Here is a 23,183-nt window from a genome sequence, read left to right on the forward strand (position 1 = left end):
TTACTACATGTATGCATTGATGAAAAATAAGCCATGTGCAGTAATATAGAAAATTGAGGATGCAACGCATTGGTATGAATCGTGATGCACCGTGATGCACCGGGATATCGAACCGAATCGAATCGTTGACAGGATAATCGTAATCGAATCGAATCGTGAGACCAGTGAAGATGCACAGCCCTACCTGTGACCCACGTGACGACGTGATTCTGGGAACAGATCCTCTTAAGCCCAGAGGATCTGTTCCCAGAATCTTCTCGCGAGCACACAAGAATTCTGAGTGACAGGAAACTCTGGCGGTCATCCGGGACTCATAGAACCGTAGTTACAGCCGTAACTATCGTTCTATTTCGTCCCTACTGACCGCCAGAGGCGGTGCTTTAACCTCTTAAGCCCGAGGGTCCCCCCAGTGGACCCCTCCCACCGTTTTTTTATGAGACTATGTCTCAGGGCTTCTTAACATTTATGAAACGATTAATGTTCCATACCCTTTTAACGGTAAGAAACTCAGCTAACTGACAATGTGAACCATTTGTAGCTAAAAGAAACACGAGTAATACCAAGCCTTTGAATTAGCATGGAGCGAAAAAATGCTAACTAATGCTAACGGACTTTTGCACAGCACTCACGGTAGAAATGCCCTTATTACTTATCGTAACTGCACAAACAAGATATCCGATTAAAGCTGAGACTCCACAGATTCCACACATGTAATATCATCACTGTAGGACCCCGAATTCCTGGAGCTATCAGCCAGAAAAGAGAAAGTAAACAACATCCGGTTTCAAAAATATTACAATAATTACGTCTTACCTTTTTTAATTTGTGATCAAAAGTTGTGTTCAACGGAATAAAAACGCCGCTCAAGGTTAATCCAATGGCTTTGTGTCACGTAGAATTTTTTACTGATAATCCATCATCATATTTATGGCAATATACTGGATATAATGTTTTGCCGTCCAGGCTTGTACTTTCAGATATGTTTCGTTTGCTTCTCTATTACGTCCGCAATGGTAATGTTTACGTGGATTTGGGAACTGCCCATCGATTCTATTGGATGTAATGGTTAAGAAAAAGGTGTAAATCACCCAAATCGACCAATGGGTTCCAGAGATATGGTCCTGCGTAAAGTATAAAGAATGCCAGCCAGCTTAAGTACATTACGCAGCAGACTTTACTTATTGTTTACTACGTAAGGAAGCAGGACCCAGAGCGCACGGAGCACAGAGTGGACAGCAGATAACGGAATTGCAGTTTTATTGCTTATAGATTATCAGAACATTTCAAAGGGGACACAGCCACATTGGATATTAACCTATGGATTAACTACATCATCGTTTTTATCGTTTTATGCCATTGAAGACCAGTTTAGACCAGACAAAGAGGAAGGTGAGCCATGTTAGCCTAGCTCATTAGCGCTAGCGCCACTTGTTTTGATGTACGTTTTTGTTGATAACGTCGCGAGTTTGTATCTTTCAGTGTTGAGGTGGGCACCATTAGATTCTGTGTCTTTACTAGGGATGCACGATAATTATCGGCCCGATAATTATCGGTCCGATATTAGGAATTATGACGTCATCCCGATAAACCCGATAACAGTATTAATAGCCCCGATAATATACAATATATTTTTTGGGTAATTAAAAAGAAAAAAATACTGCGGTGTGGGTGGATTGGGATGAGGGGCGCTTGTTTTTCACTCGGCTCCTCCCGTTTTGCCAGTACTGTGGTATTAGTGGTGTAGGAAGAGGGGAGTTCTTCACAAATCCAGCGCTCCCTAATACTTCGAACCTGATCAGTCACCTGAAACATCGCCATCGCTACGATGGTGTGTTAAAAGCGTACGAAGACAATAATACAATACAAAGTGTGTGTGTGTGTGTGTGTGTGTGTGTGTGTGTGTGTGTGTGTGTGTGTGTGTGTGTGTGTGTGTGTGTGTGTGTGTGTGTGTGTGTGTGTGTGTGTGTGTGTGTGTGTGTGTGTGTGTGTGTGTGTGTGTGTGTGTGTGTGTGTGTGTGTGTGTGTGTGTGTGTGTGTGTGTGTGTGTGTGTGTGTGTGTGTGTGCGTGCGTGCGTGCGTGCGTGCGTGCGCGCAACTCAAGGCATATGCTCGAACCGGAGCTGCCTGGAAGCTGCAATCATGTTCATGTATCCGTGCTGAGTGTGCTGACTTTTCGTACAATGTCCCACTGTCTGGCTTCCTGCACAAAGTCAAGTGCTCGGCGCAGTTGTGGCGAAATGTCGCTCCTCTGTTTTCATTTAAACAGCTCCTTATATCCGTTAGCGCAGCTAGCTAGCACCAGATGCTAACAACAACAATGCACGTAAGGTCTCTCTCTCGCTCGCTCGGGCCACACATACACACACCCTGCCGGTCCTCCAGATGGCCAGTCGGTGCCTGCCGGTGAGCGTGGAAGTGTGGTCTGCCACAAGCGGGCGGCAGGAGCGGGGCTGTCAGCATCAGCTTGTAGATGGTATTTTAAACTTGATGCGCTCTGAAACTACGGGGCGGCTAAGGAAAAAAAATACACATGCGTTAAAATAATTAGTGGCGTAATTTTTTTTTTATTATCGGTCTTGATAAGCAGGAAGTTATCGGTATCGGTATCGGTTTCAAAAAACCAATATCGCGCATCCCTAGTCTTTACGATCATAAACAATGTGTTGGATGTGCAGCTAGGGTAATAAGGGAGCTAGGAGTGCTTTTCGGTGCAGTAATAGGTTAGCATTTTTCGCTCGGTGCTAATTCGGGCTCACTGTTAGCATTGTGTGTTTTTTTTTGAAAAAATAAATGAAAAAGATCAGTTAAATTAGTTTGTTCCCGTTATATGGATATAAAATATTCATAGTTTATTAAATATTAAGGTTCCTTAGACGTTGTTTCCTGCAAATGACGCGATTTCGGGTCCGTGGGGCCTAAAGAGGATAACAGAGTATGTTTTTTTTTTGGTTTTTTTTCCCACAACAGTTGTATTTGGATGGAATGAATACCTATAGTGATAATTCAAAGTAATAAAATGATTTTTACAGTGAAAAAGTTCAAATGGAACTGATGGTTCCCAAATTACCCAGAGGTGAGTCCGCCTGGACTTTATATTTCGAAACCTCTCTAAAAAGGTCAAATTTCACTTGTTTTTAGGGGTGTAACGGTTCACAGAAGTCACGGTTCGGTTCATACCTCGGTTTGGGGGTCACGGTTCGGTACGGGTTCGGTACAACAAGGAAAAGCAAAAAAAGTCCCAAATGCATAATTTTTTTTTGCTGTTATTTATTTTTATCAGTAGTGCACGTTTTGGTATGAAAATAAGGAACTCTAACATTTGGAATCATTAACTGTATTACACAGTTAAAAACAAACCGCAAACAGTACCACACACACTCAGATGGCCATATTAGTTATAATGGCTGAGGTTAAATAAGCTGTACAACTAAAAAGAATGTCTTGAAAATATTTAAATAAAGTGTTTCAATCACAATCAATAAAAGGCAATACAGAACTGTATAACATCTCCTGATGTCAAAATATAAAATAAATACAATGATAAATATAAAACTAAATAAAATCTGTACCTTTTTAAGGAGCAATGTCTAACATGTGTAATTAACTTGTGAGTGTGTGAGACCATTATGCCTAAATAAAGGTACTCAAGCTTTACTCTATTTTCAAGTTCTTCTTCAAAAAGATGAGTTTGTCTACGTTGTCAGCAGTGAGGGCAGATCTGTTGGGGGTAACTATGTCACCTGCCGTCGAGAAAACCCTCTAGCTGGGGACTGAGACTGACTGGGATGTGATTGAGCATGTTTGACGTGTTACCACTAGCGTACCGCACCGCTGTCGAACAACGCCGACACACCGTCCTCATCCGATCCACAACTCGCACCCCATCATTATTGTAGTCCACAGGGAACCCGAAATGTTCCCACACAGCTGATTTAAAAGAAGCAGGTGGGTCTTCTAGCTCCTGTGTGTTGTGTGAACTCGCCATAGCTACTAACTGTTCTTCTTCATGTATTGTGTTCGTTTGGTTGTGTTTTGTTCTTGTTCTTCATTTGTTATTTACGGGCGGCTGGCTTTTAGGCGCAATACCGCCCCCTGGATTATATATAGTGTAATACTGCCCTGAGTGACAGACTTTTTTCCCACTCGTAAAAAAAGACGTATTCGCCGTTTGACTGCATGTGCCGAACCGTGACGTCCGAACCGTGACGGTACGGGACGAATACGGATACCGTTACACCCCTACTTGTTTTGCATCAATCTTGATACAGGGTACTTATTATATGTTATAGTTTGGATTCCTAAAGCTTTTAGTCTACTAACCCATCATTCAAGGGTGGTTTTCACTATAAGTAATGGTTTTTTTTAGGCGGACATTAGAATTTACATGTTTTTACTATGTTCCATCTGAATTTACTTTAAAAATAAAAACATCTATATTGATTCTGACACTTCTACATCCAACTCACAGATGTAACCTTGCTTTGAGAGAAAAGATTATTAATTTAACCCTTTTAGAAGTGAAGATGTCGTCTTTGTTGTGTTAGTGGCATTTTCGAGCCTAAAACCTGAAAAACAGGCTCAGGGCTTAAGAGCACTGGATGACTTATACCAACAATGTCATGAAGAATCCAAGCCCTTGCTCACCACTGGAAACAGCGGAGCTCGGCAAAAGGACCACGCCCAAAGAATTGGGGGTGGCGACATTGACCTGATGCCAGAAGACACCCACGACACCGCGGCGCAGATGGTCTCCAGGGGCACCACCCTCAGGGCAGCCCAAGATGTTGAGATGCTCCTTGTAGAGTGACATCTCAGCCCGATGGCAGGGGGCTGCCACTGGCCCCGTAAGCCTGTGAGATGGTATCGACAACCCAGTGGGGCAGCCACTGGTTAGAGGGCATAACCTCCTTTAGTGCCGCCAGGGCAAAATCAAGAGTTGCTCCTACTGCCGTATACAGGCAGTAGCCTTGATATACGCCCTTTGGGCACCCCCAGGACACAGCAACTTCGACGTGCCGTACTCCTGAATGTCAAAGCGTGCCAGCTGGGCAGGCTGATTGAAGTGGGTTTGTGGAAGGACCCCGGGCAGGAATGCCACATTTGCCTAAAGGGCAACGCCTGAGAGTCCCACCTCGGGCATGTATCGTTTACGGAGAGGACATGCAACTCCCCGACTCGCTTCCCTGAGGCTATGGCAAGCAGAAATGCTGCCTTCGTGGGCAGCCACCTAAGCCCCACCTGGGCCAGGGGCTCGAAGGGAGGAGATGATAGGGCATCCGGCAGCAGGGGCAGGTCCGAGCCGGAGCCCTCGGGGTGCTAGGGGGACGCTGCCGTAAAGCCCCTCTCATAAAGAGGGACACCGACCTGTGGCACCCCGCCGTGGCGCCGTCGACCCGAACATGTCGGGCAGAAATAGCAGCCACATAAATTCAGAGTGGAGTGAGAACGTCCACTATCTAGAAGGGACTGTTGTCTAAGCAACAACGTACATGCTGTCCCCAAGGAACACGCACATTCTTGTCCCCCAGTTGGGGTAGAAAGTGCGTGAGTGCGAGCTGCACAGCCCGAAGCTCTAGCACGTTGACCTGGCGCGCACCCTCCTGGGCAGACCGCAGACCCTGAACGGTCCTGCCCTGCCGCACTGCACCCCACCCTGAGAGACATGCACCTATGGCAGTGTTTCTCAAACTTTTTCATACCAAGGACCACTTAACCAATAAGCGGACCACCTAACTCCACAAATATCCAAAAACACATAGTTTTTCTAGAACAGATTACAAATCGCCTGAAAATGGTACAAACCGGCGGCATCATGTGTGACGAAGGTGTTGCGCTGGGCTATATCATGCAATCGAAAGTGAAACTTAAGCTTGCTCCATTGCGGAGATATTCCCGCGACAGTGCGGAAAACTTAAATTAACTTATTTAAAATGTGAAATGTTACCAATATACTCACGGACCACTAGGGGGCGCTCACGGACCACCAGTGGTCCACGGACCACACTTTGAGAAGCACTGACCTATGGTGATGGTCTCCTGGCGGGATGGGATAGCGCCCATGGGCACGCCCATCAGGAGATAGGCCCTGCCCCTCCAGCGTGACAGAGAGTGGAGGCAATGCTGCGACACCCTGACTTCCCTTCAGCCACATCTGCATGGGGCGCAACGACAGCAAGCCTAAGGGCCCAGCGGCCGAGGCAGCCGCCAGTCTGCCCAAGGGCCGGAGGAACTGAATATAAGGCACCATCTAGCCCAGCCCCCGTGGAAGTAGACATCCCTCAAGTCCACGGTTAAGAACCACTCCACCTGTGCATGTGCAGTGGTCAGCATATAGAATGGCAGCACCTTCAGGAATCTATTGATTCCTCTGAGGTCCAAGATCGGGCGAAATCCGCCGACTTTCTTGCTCACGAGAAAGTACGCCGAGTAGTACCCCCTGGGCTAAGCAGAGGGTCTTACTGGCTCGATTGCGTCCTTGGACAGAAGGACGGACAACTCTTGGGCCAGAGGGCCCCTGCCAGATCGCTGACGACTGTCAATTAGACCCAGCCGGAGCTGCGGTCCGTACCCCTGGGTTAAGGTGAGTTAGAGACGAATGCCAGATGCAGCGTAACCGGGAGCGGGTGCGGGAACACAGCCTTCACCAGCTACCTGCTTAACGGAAAAACAAGGCAGTTCAGCGCCTACTAGGAGCGGGGGCGATAACACTGCCTTCACTGGTTGAGTTAGAGACGAATGCCAGATGCAGCGTAACCGGGAGCGGGCGCGGGAACACAGCCTTCACCGGCTACCTGCTTAACGGAAAAACGAGGCAGTTCATCGTCTACCAGGAGCGGGGGCGAGAACACTGCCTTCACTGGTTGAGTTAGAGACGAATGCCAGATGCAGCGTAACCGGGAGCGGGTGTGGGAACACAGCCTTCACCAGCTACCTGCTGAACGGGAAGAGTAGAGCGGTGCTGCTACTCGCCGAACAGAAAAAGGGATGTAGCTACATCCGCATTACCGGCAGAGGGAGCGGGAGCGAGAGCACTGCCTTCACCTAGCTGGGTAAAATAAAGAAGCTTAACAGTACACGCAAGATGTTAGCCGAGCGGCTGCTGCTAACGATCAAGCGAGATCAAGTCAAATAACACACATGTTTATGACCAGATTCCTTCTAAAGAAGAGAACAGCACAGAGCCGTAGTTACAGCAGTCACCATGACCAGTGCTCACACGGCATAACCGTAGTTACAGTAGTAACTATGGCCAGTACTTACACGGCTTAGAACCGTAGTTACAGTCGTAACTATGGCCAGAACTTACACAGCATAGAGCCGTAGTTACAGCAGTAACTCTGGCCAGTACTTGCACGGCTTGGAACCGTAGTTACAGTAGTAACTATGGCCAGTACTTACATGGCTTAGAACCGTAGTTACAGTAGTAACTATGGCCAGTACTTACACAGCATAGAGCCGTAGTTACGGTATTGACTATGGCCAGTACTTGCACGGCTTGGAACCGAAGTTACAGTAGTAACTATGGCCAGTACTTACACAGCATAGAGCCGTAGTTACAGTAGTAACTATGGCCAGTACTTACACAGCATAGAGCCGTAGTTACAGTAGTAACTATGGCCAGTACTTAAACAGCATAGAGCCATAGTTACGGTATTGACGATGGCCAGTACTTACACGGCTTGGAACCGTAGTTACAGTAGTAACTATGGCCAGTACTTACGGCTTAGAACCTTAGTTACAGTAGTAACTATGGCCAGTACTTACACAGCATAGAGCCGTAGTTACAGTAGTAAATATGGCCAGTACTTACACAGCATAGAGCCGTAGTTACAGTAGTAACTCTGGCCAGTACTTACACGGCTTGGAACCGTAGTTACAGTAGTAAATATGGCCAGTACTTACACAGCATAGAGCCGTAGTTACAGTAGTAACTCTGGCCAGTACTTACACGGCTTGGAACCGTAGTTACAGTAGTAACTATGGCCAGTACTTACACAGCATAGAGCCGTAGTTACAGTAGTAACTCTGGCCAGTACTTACACGGCTTGGAACCGTAGTTACAGTAGTAAATATGGCCAGTACTTACACAGCATAGAGCCGTAGTTACAGTAGTAACTCTGGCCAGTACTTACACGGCTTGGAACCGTAGTTACAGTAGTAACTATGGCCAGTACTTACACAGCATAGAGCCGTAGTTACGGTATTGACTATGGCCAGGACTTACACAGCATAGAGCCGTAGTTACAGTAGTAACTCTGGCCAGTACTTACACGGCTTGGAACCGTAGTTACAGTAGTAAATATGGCCAGTACTTACACAGCATAGAGCCGTAGTTACAGTAGTAACTCTGGCCAGTACTTGCACGGCTTGGAACCGTAGTTACAGTAGTAACTATGGCCAGTACTTACATGGCTTAGAACCGTAGTTACAGTAGTAACTATGGCCAGTACTTACACAGCATAGAGCCGTAGTTACGGTATTGACTATGGCCAGTACTTGCACGGCTTGGAACCGAAGTTACAGTAGTAACTATGGCCAGTACTTACACAGCATAGAGCCGTAGTTACAGTAGTAACTATGGCCAGTACTTACACAGCATAGAGCCGTAGTTACAGTAGTAACTATGGCCAGTACTTAAACAGCATAGAGCCATAGTTACGGTATTGACGATGGCCAGTACTTACACGGCTTGGAACCGTAGTTACAGTAGTAACTATGGCCAGTACTTGCGGCTTAGAACCTTAGTTACAGTAGTAACTATGGCCAGTACTTACACAGCATAGAGCCGTAGTTACAGTAGTAAATATGGCCAGTACTTACACAGCATAGAGCCGTAGTTACAGTAGTAAATATGGCCAGTACTTACACAGCATAGAGCCGTAGTTACAGTAGTAACTCTGGCCAGTACTTACACGGCTTGGAACCGTAGTTACAGTAGTAAATATGGCCAGTACTTACACAGCATAGAGCCGTAGTTACAGTAGTAATTCTGGCCAGTACTTACACGGCTTGGAACCGTAGTTACAGTAGTAACTATGGCCAGTACTTACACAGCATAGAGCCGTAGTTACAGTAGTAACTCTGGCCAGTACTTACACGGCTTGGAACCGTAGTTACAGTAGTAAATATGGCCAGTACTTACACAGCATAGAGCCGTAGTTACAGTAGTAACTCTGGCCAGTACTTACACGGCTTGGAACCGTAGTTACAGTAGTAACTATGGCCAGTACTTACACAGCATAGAGCCGTAGTTACGGTATTGACTATGGCCAGTACTTACACAGCATAGAGCCGTAGTTACAGTAGTAACTCTGGCCAGTACTTACACGGCTTGGAACCGTAGTTACAGTAGTAGATATGGCCAGTACTTACACAGCATAGAGCCGTAGTTACAGTAGTAACTCTGGCCAGTACTTACACGGCTTGGAACCGTAGTTACAGTAGTAACTATGGCCAGTACTTACGGCTTAGAACCTTAGTTACAGTAGTAACTATGGCCAGTACTTACGGTATTGACTATGGCCAGTACTTACGCGGCTTGGAACCGTAGTTACACTAGTAACTGTGGCTGGTGCCTAAAAGTGTCAGCCAAACGGCTGCACACTAGATAATATAATATTGGGAGGATGAAATCCTCCTTAACGGCCACACATGCAGAGCACACAGCACACACATTGAAGATTGTTCTCTGCATATCGTCCTAGTGCTAGGAGTCTAGTACTAGGAGCAGTAAATACAACGATATAGCGCTACTGCAACCATACCATGCGTTTACCGGGAGCGGGAGCGAGAGCACTGCCATCACCGGCTGAGTTAAATAATGAAGCTTAACAGTACATGCAAGGTGTTAGCCAAGCGGCTGCTGCTAACAATCAAGCAACCAAGTCAGAACATAATGTTAAGACCAGATAATTAGCTTCTAAGAAAGAAAACAGCCCGCATAGAACCGTAGGCCATGGTTACAGTAGTAACCGCACATGCAGAGCATTAAATAATTAAGCTTAACAGCAAGGTGTTAGACTTTCCATGCTAAACTGAATGAGGGACGCAGCCAAAGCTGGGACTCAAATGCTAATGATATCTCGGGCACAACGCCACAAGCAGAACTTCAAAAGAGCATAAGGGCAACTTTATGGGAGAGGAAGCGGCAATAATGTCGTCACCAGAAAGTCTAAGCCAAACAAAAAATAAGACGGCAATCAGGACAACTTGGCTGGGAGAGGGTGCGGGACCACAGCCATCACCAGCAACACGCTGACACAAACCTGTCTGTCGAGGCTCTGCACAGCGCACAGCCGGCCACAGCTCCTGGAGGACGCGTTTAACGACCCGTAGCTCCGACTGTCAGTCGCGAAGCTGCACGCGGCCAGCTGCTTGCAGAGCAATCCCTCAGATCAAACGTTCAAACCTGAACGCTGTAGGCTACAAAAATGTAGCCACGGTACTCTCGCGCAGCGAGAAGATGAAAGGAACAGATCCTCTGACGACACCGGCTGATATAGCCGGTGTCACGTGGGTCACAGGTGACTTTGTTGTTATTGGTACTCGAGCTGCGCATGCGCGCGATGGACATATCCAGTGTTTAAAGCACCGCCTCTGGCGGTCAGTAGGGACGAAATAGAACTCTTGCAACTTAAAGGCAGGGTAGGTAAGAATGGAGAAACCAGCTCGAGTGCGCTATAATTTGAAAGTACGCAGCCGAAAAATATCTGCCCCTTCCTTCAGACTTCCTTACAGAGCCCCTCCTCCAACACACACGAACGCACACATGACCAATGAGGGCACGAGATAAGTTTGTGCACAGATGGAAGGCTGACAGGCAGGTAGGCCATCCAGTTATTTTAGCCGGGTCGGCTCAGATGATTGGTCGTGCTTTTTACAGTACTACGGCTTCCACAGATGACGTTTTTTTATGGATTTGTTGTCAAAGCATTTAATGTATTCATTGCTATCGGGATGTTAAGAGCATTCCATGGAATATAACAAAAAGTGTTTCTGAAGTGAATTACCTACCCCACCTTTAACAGTAGATGGCTTTCATGTTTACCCCCTGACCCCAGAGAAGTATTTCCAATATGAGTTTGTCTTCTGCTGTGGTTTTCTCTCCCTGTAGGAGGAGAAGTGCCTGCTGCAGTTCCCCTGTATTAACCCTCTGGTGGGTCAGCTGATGCTGAGGAGAGCCCCGTCAGTCCAGTGGCTCCTGGGGGCCCCTCTGTCTCAGCTGAAGGAGCTGCTCCCTGAGGTTCCACAGAAAGTCCTCAAGGTGATCAGAAATATGAAACCACACTTATAAATCACCCGTATACTGTATGATGGTGTTTTTCCCTTAAAGCTCCCCAGAGGTTTATAGGATCAATACATTCCTTAATGGTAACACGTAGTTTTCCAGCGTATACTGTCAGTCTGATTATCAGACCAGTCGTGTCATACAATGCACTGTTTGGTTTTCTGGATGGCGAAAACAGCCATGAAACATTCACACTACTCATGACACGTTAATACATTTAACATGAAACACTCATTTATGGTATTTTGAAAAAGAAGCAGGGCTGCAACATTGTCTGGATTAATCAATTGATCATTTGAAAATAGTGAAAAACATCCTAATAATAATAATAATCATAGTCTTTCAAAGTCCAGTGGGATTTCTTGAAATGTATTGTTGTCACTCCTCCACCTAAAGATTGATAGCAGCAGAATTGAAGTACTTTAAAATATCTCATAGTAAGGAAAATGTAAACCTTTTAGTGACATCTCTAATGTTGCCCTCTTCTCTTCCTGGTTTCAGCTGTTCAGTGACACCACCTCCCTGTACATGGAGTCTCAGGCGGTCCTGACTGAGACAACACAACACCCCAGCCCCCCAAACAGCCTGTGGACCACCACTGATGACCCCGAGCACAACGACTCTGAACCTCAGCCAGAACTGTTCTGTAGTGACGGCAACAGTAGCTTCCTGTTCGGAGCCGATCGCAGCTTCTGTGAACCAAACACAGACTCCATGCAGGAGGGCCACAGAGACTTTAGAATTGACGTGAGTACTTCCTTTAGCAGCCAAGAGGACCTCCACCCCCCCCAGAGGAGCTGGACCAGCAGTGGTCAGTGGAGAGAGGAGGACAGGGAGGAGGGGAAGTTCTCCGGCTGGAGAAGCAGAACTGGAGCCGTGGGGAGAGTTGTTGGAAGAGTAAACAGTGAGTGGACACCAAAGGTTCCAACAATCCTCAACACCCATACTCCAGGATGCAAAAGTCCTTTCGAGCTGGACTCCACGCTCAGCTTCAGCCCCAACGCCATGCAGAAGCCAGCCCACAGTCACATGTCCAGGCACTCGCCGGTCTACAGTGTCCAACACCCTGACAACCCCCACGTCACCTACAGTCTGAGCCCCCCTGCAGAGGTCACGCTGTGGGGTCAAGGCCAAAGTAGCAACGACTTTCTCACCAACAGCAGAGACACCGCGATGATTCCCACTAACTACGGCTCCAAATGCTGGATCGGACAAGAGAGGAAGAGGAGGGGCGAGGCTGCAGGGTTAATTGAAACAGGTGAGTGTTAATTGTTATAGTTTAGGTGTGTCATTAAAGCAAATTGGGGATGATGGAAACAGATGAATAAATCACAACGTCGACAAAGCATGTGACTTAAAGGTCCACTGATGCTTCTTCTCCAGCTAAGAGACTAAAAAGGACTCCTTGAATAAATACATTGCCATATAGGCAAGTTTCATCCAAACATTGTAGAGAAAGAGAGGGCAAAAACAGGATGACATCATCAAAAAGCGCACCAGGAACACTGGAGATTTTTGTGTTTATCTTGATAAATCATTTTGTTTTCTTTGCATAATCGGTTAATACACAGATTGATATATTTCCTTTTTTCTTTTGCAGTGATGACACCGCTGAAGAGGGGGAAGTTAAGCTATGAGAAGGTGCCCGGCAGAAGTGATGGACAGACGAGGCTTAAATTATTCTAAATGACTTGAATGCCTTGTTCCTGTGGCCTGTTTGCAAAGACATCGTTTTGTCGGATTCAAGTTATTAATTACATCATTCAAGTGTTTGTTCAGGTAGAATTACGTTTGACTTGGTCTGTTTGTTCTGCCAAGAAGTTTCTACGTCAAGCATTTTTTGGAAAACATTTCTATACATACATTTTATTTTTCCCAAGCAGCAGTTTTTGTCCTTAAAAAATATGTGTGTAAAGGAAAAACATGAAATACCAACATTTTACTATTGTTCTAATAATATTTTTGTAAAGTTATATATGTTAAGTATTTCTAATGGCTTGTTTTAAAATGTTATGCTTCTATTTCCAATTAAAAACATATTTATTAGTGATTTTTAAATAAAACCCACAGGTTGTATTGTTATTATCCTCAACATCTGTACCCTACTTGTTATTCTCCTGTACTGTTAAACATTCACAACCGGATGCTGCTGTGTAAACTCATAATGAATGCCAATATAAACGTTTAAATGTGTTCAAAGATGAAATTGTATATGTTGAAAATACTGCATATTATTAAATAGTTTATAGATTATTAGGTGCTATAAACAATCTATGTCTATATACTGCTTCTAAGTAATACATATTTTTACAAAATAGGACTTAACTGTGGGCACATTTAGCCTTTGTTTTCCTCCACACAGAGCAGGCCTACTGGTGAAAAACAAATAGTGATTTATGGCTGGAGGAGTGGGATCGAGAGGGTCTTTCCCAGCTAAACTGATAAAGCGTCTCATTTTAGCAGCTCCAATGGTGGGGATATTTCTTCTTTTTTTTCATTTAGTGAAGCAATCCCCTTATCATCGCCTCTCAGCATGTGGAGAGAGTGCTTATCTTCACGAGCCAGCAGAGTGAAGCCAGCTCCCCGAGGAACCATCCCCAGACAAAGACAACCCCGAGGGACATGGACTCGGAGCCTCCCTCCTCTGGACAGACACATCCAGGCCTGGCTAGCCACCATCAATGACCCACCAAGCTTTTTTTGTTGTCTTTTAAACGTCTCTGTCTCTCCGGCCTCTGCCTTCTCGCAAGCAGTGGACAAACAAAGAGACAGAGTAAATGGTTTGTTTTTGTTAATGGCACAGGGACAAAAGCAGGATGGTCAAAGGAGCCCCCGTAAGAAGGCTCGGTAAACAGCAGCCGTAATGGTGCAGTAATTGCCCCCGACTATCCTTAAAGAAGAGACTGAATGGGACAGGGGAGATATTGTGGGAATTAACAGGCTGTTTAAACCAAAGCTATCCTTTAGGTTGGGATGCTACAGCTGTAAAGGTCACATAGCTGTTATCTGTCATCACAGGCAGCAGTTAACTGTGTCACCTGTGTGCTTCCTCACACACATAAAACACGCAGCCCCAGCAGAGGCGAGATTTCCTGTGTCTTAGGTGCACATTTGTTTGCCTAACTGATTTAAGATAGGACCAATGACATATCCCTGAAGGAAATCAATATCAGCCGAAGCAACACAATGTTTTTTTACACAATAACCAACACTGTAGAGCTGCAACAAAAATAAGCTATTTTTTTTATAAATAATTAATTTTAAGATTAGTTTTCCATGTAGCTGTATTCAGTCTCTGAAATACAGAGAATTCTTGCATTTCTCTTTTTACATATTAAACTCAATATATAGATTTAAAATACATCATTGTGGACTTTGATAAACTGGGAGGATGTATCCATTTATCTTGAATGAATAAGATCTTTATTTGCAACTCTCAACATTGCATCATCTTCGTGGACAAACAGCATTTGGTCAATATTGCCCTATAATAAAAGTCTGGCTCAAATCAACATGATTATTATTTGGACTGCTTAGAATGGCTTCATTTTGTAAACAATATCAATTCAAGGTCTGTTCATCTACTGTGTTTACAATAAATCTGCTGGTGCTGTAGTTTCTGTTCATTGATGGGAACTAGTCCATTTGCAGGAAATCTCCCTGCATTTTGCAAGTGGCAATAGCAACTTTTGAGTGATTATTATTTGGAGAATAAAAACATATTTAATACATGTATTTATTAAAAGTTGGCTTTTTAAAGAAACATGAAAACCAGACCTGATTTACATGTTGGATACACAAAGCCAGTTAACGATAGTCCCGCTTGGTCAGAAGTGAATCAGATAAAGGTTGTCAATGATGATTTTCTAACTGTTGTAGCTCTTCTCTAAATACAAATTCTGTATCCCAGAATTGTCTGCACTTATAAACAGTGTGCAATAATAAATACAGCAGTAACCTCTGTTATTCAACAGACCTGACCTCATGAGACTGGCTTTATGAGCCATCTCATTTTGTCTCTCACGGTGTGCAAATCAAAACGCTGCACTTGCAACATTTAAATACCACATGGGGCTTCTTAGCTCGTCATTCTGCTGTTGCCCAAACATGCATAATAGATGACTCACAACCAATCAGGTATAATCAACCTGGCCTTGTAGGTGTGATAAAAAGTGAACAGATTTGACACCAGCGAGTGTGTCTGCAGACTCTGCAGTGGAGGCTGGATGGAGGCAGAGAGCGCAGGCCTGCAGGTGCAGCCTCTTGGACGTGCAGCGGGGCCCATGAATGGCCGATTCAGAAAACGGCCCCCATCGGGCCTGTTCTCCAGGCTCGGGGCTAATCCCAGCCCCTAATCGGATTATGTAAATTCCTACTACACACAGAGACTTTTATGGAAGGCTGCGTCTTTGAAACAACACTTGAAGGGTGTAAAAGGAACAGTGACAATTGGTTAAACTGGACTTGTTTTTTTATCGGAACGGAGGTTGAAAGTGGGAGGCAGAGAAGGGGGGAGAAAGAGGAGTGAGGAGTGGTAAGAGAGAGGTGAGTTAGGACGCTGTAATTTATGTGTGGCCCCTTGGAATGGCTCAACAAGATTACCATAGTCATAACAAAACACATATTGTTCAACTGTCAATCTGGATATGGTATTTTTACCTTTTGTGGCCCAATCAGGCAGAATTCAATAGCAGAGCAGGCAGTGATATCAAGGTCTTTTCCACGGTGCAGGAACGGTGGGTTGTCCATGCCTAATGTCAGAGAAATAGAAAGGAACAAGTGTCCACAACGTCTCAGTTTCACTTCAATGGGAATGTATTTGTCTCCTTTAGTGCAAACCTTCAAGGATTAAATGAGCAATGAATCATAAAAGCTGCACAAATAGTCACTTAAAAGGCTGTTTAGTGGGGGGGGGGGGGTGACCCAGAATCCCTTCAATTATTGCACAGAAATACCTATAAAAATAATGTAAAGTGATATATGGACAATATCATCATAAAGCCACCTCCATTGGATCTAAATAATGAAAAGGGAGGGGTGTGTTTTAACAATCACTCCTCAGTTAACACCAACCTCACACACAATGCCAGAGGCTCCACGACGGCATACGTCACACAAAAGGGTTCACCCTGCTATAAAATGTGGGATGCGAGCATGCGGCAGTCTTACCCCATCCCTCCCTCCCTCACACCCTCTCTCTTTAGCTCTTTCCCTCCCTCCTGCTCACAAGGATCTGTCATCGAGCATGAGAAGACACAACTGAGTGGGCATTCACAGCGGACCACTGGACACTGGTGACCTGCGGAGGACCACTCTCAAACTGACATCTCTGCACATTTCTACACACATACAGGTGAGGCGTTTGATGTGGATTTCGTTTCTCATTCAGGCCACGTGTTTCCAATTTGGTCAAGTAAATAATTAATCAGCCAGAGTGTTAAGATGATGATTTTCTATACAACACTTTGCATTGACCGGAATATCAAATGATTTATTTATAATGATTATTTTCCTCTAAGAGCTGTTTGTTATTAAGCTTTTTAGAAAAAACAATTTGGTTAAACTCTATTTCAACCCATCTATTTCACAGCTAATATATTGCAGAGTAATTGACAACAACTGCATCTCTTTTGAATTGTTTTCTATTTACTATATTGTCGTTTATCATCTATGCATACGCCAGCCATAAATGTGGGTGCCTACAGGAATTGTTGTGGACACATATCTGTCGCGTACGCAAGGTGAAAAGCCATCTTTTAAAGCCATTAGTAATGTATATACTGCTTATAAACACTTAATAATGCAGTATGGTTAAAGCATTTCCAAAATAAGCCTTTAGAATATGAAGGAATGTCTGTTTGTGAGAAAAAGACAATACATTAGAGTTGTATTTTGCAGTAAGGAGCAGAAAACAGCGACACAGATTCTGGTAAATATTCTTGAAGGATTTTGTAAATTGGTGCAATCAAAATGTATCGTTTTGTGAAAAGTACTACAGTACCTTGTCCAATATTCCATCCTTTTCCTTTCCGTCAGTCACTTAAGAACTAAGATTGTTTACCGTGATTCTGCTCATTACTCTTATTATTATTCTTTATGTAAAACAAGTGCCCTTTCTAATTTACCAAAGATGACATCTTGAAATGTCTGATCAAATGAGTTTACTATCATTAATGACAAAGATAAGCCTAACATATTCACATTAAAGAACCTGGAATTTAGGCATGTTTGGGAATTATTTTTGCTTTAAAAAAATAGACTAAAACAATTTCTAAATTATGAAAATAGTCTGATTTATTTTCTACCAATCGACTAATCAATAATTCGATTAATCGTTGCAGCTCAACTCAGCACCATGACCAGGAAGGTGTTCACCAACACGAGGGAGCGCTGGCGGCAGCACAACGTCAACACCGCCTTCACGGAGCTCCGCAAGCTCATCCCCACCCATCCTCCGGAGAAGAAGCTGAGCAAGAACGAGATCCTGCGCCTGGCCATGCGTTACATCACCTTCCTGGTGCAGCTGCTGGAGAGCCAGACCGGTCTGCCGGCCAGCCACTCCCCCACCGCTCTGCTCACCTTCCTCAGAGGAAGCATGGAGCAGCTGAACTCCCCTCCTCACCCCTGGGCCATGACCAGCGACACAGAGGTCCCGTCACCTGACTCCAGCTGCGACAGCTCCGAGGCCTGGTAGAAAACACAAAAAAAGGAAACTCTCGAGTGGACCTTCTGACCCTTTATGGGGTTTTGACAAACTGCTCTTGTTTTTTCTCAAGACTCTTTTTGTCTCTGCATTTGTCACCTGTGCGTGTTTCAATGCAGAAGACCCAATATTGTGTGATAGATGTGGGCTCCAAACATGGCTGAAAATGTTGGTACAGCCTCCACGCTGATCAGTGTTCAAATATGATTTGCGGGTGAAAATGAATTTGTATTCTGCATGGATGTGTAAAAGCCTGGATGTACAATATTCCCTTCATGTCTTCATGTTAATGCCCGCCTGGAACTAAATTAGTTTTGCAATGACAGGGTGTTTTGCCGATGAGGAAAATGGAGGGGATTAAGGAATTTCTCATTTCAAGCAATAGATTCAGCACTTGAATAGATAATGGCTCAGCCAATTCTCCAGACTGCAATCGTCTCAAAATAGCCACGGGCACTTTTTTTCTCCTTTTTTCTACGACATGCTGTTTTTTGACGACTAAATCTGACCTTTATTTTTGTTTGTAAAGGTTATGTGACTTCAGAAGACTTTTGCTGTTTCTCACACATACAGTATTACACAACAGTTATCAGTGTTTCTTGAAGACCAATTTGTTTTCTTAGGATTGGGTTGAGAAATTTCAAAAATGACAATCCGCTTTCGATGAATTACATCCTTTACAACGCATATGTTTTCTAATTTAAATGTGTTTATTTGAGCTTTTGTAAAAATACGCATGTCATATAGCCAAAGATTATGAATTGATTGTCTACTGTGAAGAGTGCTATTTATCTTCTTATACCTCCTTTTTAAGTTATTTTGGTGTGCTTGTTAATATATACAGTATCGTATTTATTTGAACTATTTATTTAATAAATGATTTGTTAAAAAAACACTTTCTGTCTAATTAAAGAGGTCACTAATGGTTTGTAATTCTTACAGCTGGAAACTTCAAGATCTACGAAAGATTACATTTTTGGGTAGAGTTTAAACTACTTACTGAATCTGACACTTTTTAACCGTGGTGTTATATACAATTTGAAATGCAATTATATGTATATGTTATTGCCCAAAACTCCCATTATACATACTAAAACAGCCTATTTGTGTTGAAGGACACAATTGTCCCACAATTTTGGGTAAAAAGCGTTTACCCAAAACAAGTGACAGGTGAAATAGCGTAGTGACTGGAAAGAAAAATGGTGGTAAAACAAGACCAGAAACACCTAAAAATAAATAAAATAAAGTACCAATTAAATCCTTGGATAAACAACCTCAGTAACAGTTTGATTGATGTGCATCAACAGCAATATTGTGTCATTTCCTATTTGTATAGACTTGGATAAAATGTAGATTGCATAGTAACAGCAAATATGTAATGTACTGAGACATTTACAATGAGTACGCAGTGTGGAATTGGTACATCATGTTGGTCTCCAATGAAATCATTTCCCTGTGTAAAACACAGCTGATGTGAAGTTAAGAGCGGAGCTACCGCCTCTTTGTTCATGCTCAATATCCCAGAAACATTTGTCCGCAGGTCGTGTAATGACCGTGTGGACACAGAGCTGACCTTCGCTCTCTGTCCACTGACCAGAGGTCTGTGAGAGGAGCGCTGAAAGTGACAGCTTAACTTGTGCCCCCGGGAGTCGGAGGTCACTCTGGAGTCAAACACTGTCCAGTTGACCAATGTGCAGATGTAGTTCGCTTCAGGACAACGTAGAAGAAGCACTGTAGGCAGAACTTTGAGTGTAACTTGTTTTATAAAAAGATAACTGACGGAAGCCACCAGTTCATTTATTTTGTATGGGAATCATCCACAAAAGGTTACAAATCCAATGCATCAATATACAAAATGTTACTGTGCATGTTGATAAATGTTCCTATAGAAAAAAACCTCAAACTATAAAAATAAATAAAAGCTAAAAATCAACCAAAGTTCAAATTGTGCAACCAAGTGCTGATTGTTTTTCATTTTTGATTTAACCATTTTTTTCAATTAATTGTTGAATTGGTAAGTAAACATTATAATTTGCCAAAGTTAAAATGTCAAATTACTTTCGATGTATATTAATTTCAAAAAGGGAGAAAAACACACATGGGTAAAGCCCTATGGTAAAACCGCTACCAGCAAACATTTGGCATGTTTTTTTATTTGATAATTAATTATCAAAACAGTTGTTGATTAATGTTTTGTCAGTCCAGAACATGACGAACGCACTGTAATGTAAAGTATTTTAGCTTTAGTTGGAATATCAGCAGGTTTGTTTGCACCCGTCTTCTTGTTTGTTTTCTAGACCTGAGGTCAAACATCGACATGCCTACTCGTCTATTGTGCCTGTGGAAAATGTGCCACATTTTAAGCCAAAAGGGTGCAACTTTCTGAGCTGAAGAGTAAACACCGAGTTGGTTTGGAGCCCTTTCACTGCCACTGTTAAACTCTGGCTAATGGTGTGTAAACGGAGCAGAGGGCAGCTGGATACACTGACTGGAGGCCTGTGGGAACTGACAGGTGACTCTTTGTAATGCTGCAAACACACTAAATAAATCATATTGGGAGAGTGAAAACAACTGTACAGCATCGGTGTGCCTCTCGCCCAGCATCAATTTGGGAGGTATTTACCTCTTGTGCAATTTCACAGTAAATCGAGCAATTTCATGGTGAACTGAAATAAAACTACTCTGGTTATTAATAACTGAACTACCAGGCAATATGAGATACTATATTTGTAATACCTGAATCCTTTGTATGTTGAAGGTTTTGTTGTATTTTAGACTTAAATATTCAGTCATGTTTAGAAACGGGATAGCATGTGACAGATTTTCCACACATCCATGCTGTCAGGCAGTGTAATGCATTTTGCTGATACACCTTATTTACAGAAATCACCCAATCACAATATGAGAATTACCCTGACCTCAACTTTTGCAGGATTATGAAACCCTGCATTGAAAATAATAACAAATCTGTACGCTTCTCTTTCCCTCTACCAAGTATATTTGCCTGATTGACTATTCTCTCCCAAGTATGTGGGTAATCGTCTATTGAGAGCACATTTCCTTATCAGCGTCTAGCACACTGTCTGAATCTGTTATCACAATGGACCAGATCAGTGCAGGCAGCCCCTCGCTCTCCCGGCTGAGGCGCCCATGAAAAAGAATTTCTGGAGTTGGGTGCCAACCGATAGGCCCTGAGCTCTTTATCCCCTTAAAGCCAATTCACACTCTGCATGTTTAAATATCTCAGCTCAACCCCTGCCCTCCCACTCCCGTCATGCACTCAAACCCCCTCCTTCTTCCCTTTTCCTCCCACTCTATCTCTCCCGCTCCATGGCTGCAAGACCAAGCGTGCACTGCCGCCACGGCCGACCATGCAGCAACCCGGGTGGCTGGGTGGGATGCAGGTGCAGGCGGGTTGGAGGGTGAGAGAGGAGGGGAGTTATCCATTGTTGGGCTGGACAGCACCCTCTCTCCTCTGGAGCACCCTCTGATGGGGGAGCCCACTGACAATCACGCATCCTAATCTGATTATGCAAATATCTACTTCAAAAAGCAATGCGCTGTAACCCTTACCCTGTGGTGGAAAGACAGAGCAGGGAAGGAAGGAAGCAGCAGGAATGTAGAGAGGGAATCATAGCATTTTACGCTTGTATTTCATTTTTCTCTGGAATTTTATATTTAGACTCAATGATACCCTGAACAAGATGTTATACCGACCATTACTTTCTCTCACACATCCTCTATGCCACCAGGGGAGTTCTGAGGACGTTTCACTTACACACTCTGAATGGCACTGACTCCCTCAACAGGGCATTGAATTCAATATTCAAATGCTTATTGTTTTCCCAGACGCTCCTGAATCCAGCGTCAAAAGGGATCTACAATGTTAATGAGGGGGCCTGAGTACCCAGAGTTTATATTTAAACACCCAAAGAGTCGCTGGTGACATTTCCCAAGAACAGCATAGACTCAACGCCACTGATTCCTAAAGGCATGGTCGACCACCCCCGCCTCCCGAATATTAACACCGACCTGACCCCTGAGCTGAAATCAGCTGCCTCTTCCTACAGCTAAATACATTTTGAAAACACGCCACACTGTCAATTGTGTGAGGCTGTACTTATGCACAGCAATGAATAGAACTAAATGCTACACGTTAAAGATCCCATGACATGCTTTTCTGGTTATTACCCGTCTCCTTGTGTGTTTTTTCTGCATGTAAACGGTCTGCAGAGTCACAAACCCTCAAAGCACACCCTGTAGCGAGTAAAACTCTAACACAGAAAAGACCTGTCTCTGCTGCCCCAGAACGCTGAGTATAGTGACGTAACGGCTCCTCTCACACACACACACACACACACACACACACACACACACACACACACACACACACACACACACACACACACACACACACACACACACACACACACACACACACACACACATATACCATGTATACATCACTTCAGGGGACATTACATTCACTTACATGCATTTCCTGGAGACTTATCCTAACCTTAACTATGTTGTCAGAGCCTGAGAAGTGCAACTCAACATCTGGCTCCGGTCCAGCAGGTGGAGACAGGGAGCCTAGGGTATGTGATTCCACTGAGAGGTGGCTCAAAGGAAGAGTGAGGCCCATTCCCAAACCGCCCCCTACACCCTACCCCTCCGTTTGCGCGTTCACGCGGAGGGTCCGCCATATTGAGGGCTGTTCCAAAGCAACGAGTGTGGAGGGGGAGTGGGCTATCAAACCCTCAAACAGCGAGTCTGCAGCGGTGCTGACTTGAGACCGGTCTCTACCTGACCGGAGTCACGCTGTGTTTGTCCGTCAGGAAACACGCTGTTTACAAGTAGTTCCAGCAAACATCCACTGATAAACTGCGATGTTAACAACCTCATGATGACCTCATATGTTTTTAACTTAGGATCATACCTGTGTTTAGTCTAGAAAAAGGTAAATGTGTGCATTTTATTATAAAGTTGTGTATATTTACAGACCGTTGAAAAAACTAAGAAGCTTATAAACATCAGGTTTAAAACTAAAAGAGCTTTGAAACACAATGAAAGATGTTTGGAGTTTTATTTGAGTTATTAATTTAAACTTTTTGTCTAAGAGATGCTGATTTGAAACCGTTGTTACATACAGTTAGGGCATTTCCTGTTTCTGCCGGAGAGAGGGGAGGCCGT

The 23,183-nt window shown here is 44.0% G+C and overlaps 2 protein-coding genes across 3 annotated transcripts in view; both read left to right on the forward strand.

Annotated features, from left to right (window-relative positions):
• Positions 1 to 13,450, forward strand: part of LOC117452023 (protein shortage in chiasmata 1 ortholog) — a 31,436-nt gene extending 17,986 nt beyond the window's left edge. For both annotated transcript variants that reach the window (XM_034090437.1, XM_071204262.1), the window contains 3 exons: positions 11,114 to 11,263; positions 11,789 to 12,545; positions 12,888 to 13,450. In XM_034090437.1, coding sequence (XP_033946328.1) covers positions 11,114 to 11,263; positions 11,789 to 12,545; positions 12,888 to 12,973 — 993 coding nt within the window. In that variant the 3' untranslated portion in view covers positions 12,974 to 13,450. The remainder of the gene's footprint in view (positions 1 to 11,113; positions 11,264 to 11,788; positions 12,546 to 12,887) is intronic.
• A 3,019-nt stretch (positions 13,451 to 16,469) lies between these two features.
• On the forward strand, positions 16,470 to 18,828 carry tal2 (T-cell acute lymphocytic leukemia 2). Its single transcript, XM_034091807.1, has 2 exons — positions 16,470 to 16,640; positions 17,629 to 18,828. Exon 2 carries the CDS (start codon positions 17,643 to 17,645, stop codon positions 17,979 to 17,981), a length of 339 nt encoding a protein of 112 aa, XP_033947698.1. The 5' UTR covers positions 16,470 to 16,640; positions 17,629 to 17,642; the 3' UTR covers positions 17,982 to 18,828.
• The last annotated feature ends 4,355 nt before the right edge of the window (positions 18,829 to 23,183 follow it).

Source organism: Pseudochaenichthys georgianus, chromosome 9 (genome assembly GCF_902827115.2).
Source record: "Pseudochaenichthys georgianus chromosome 9, fPseGeo1.2, whole genome shotgun sequence".
Taxonomy (NCBI): domain Eukaryota; kingdom Metazoa; phylum Chordata; class Actinopteri; order Perciformes; family Channichthyidae; genus Pseudochaenichthys; species Pseudochaenichthys georgianus.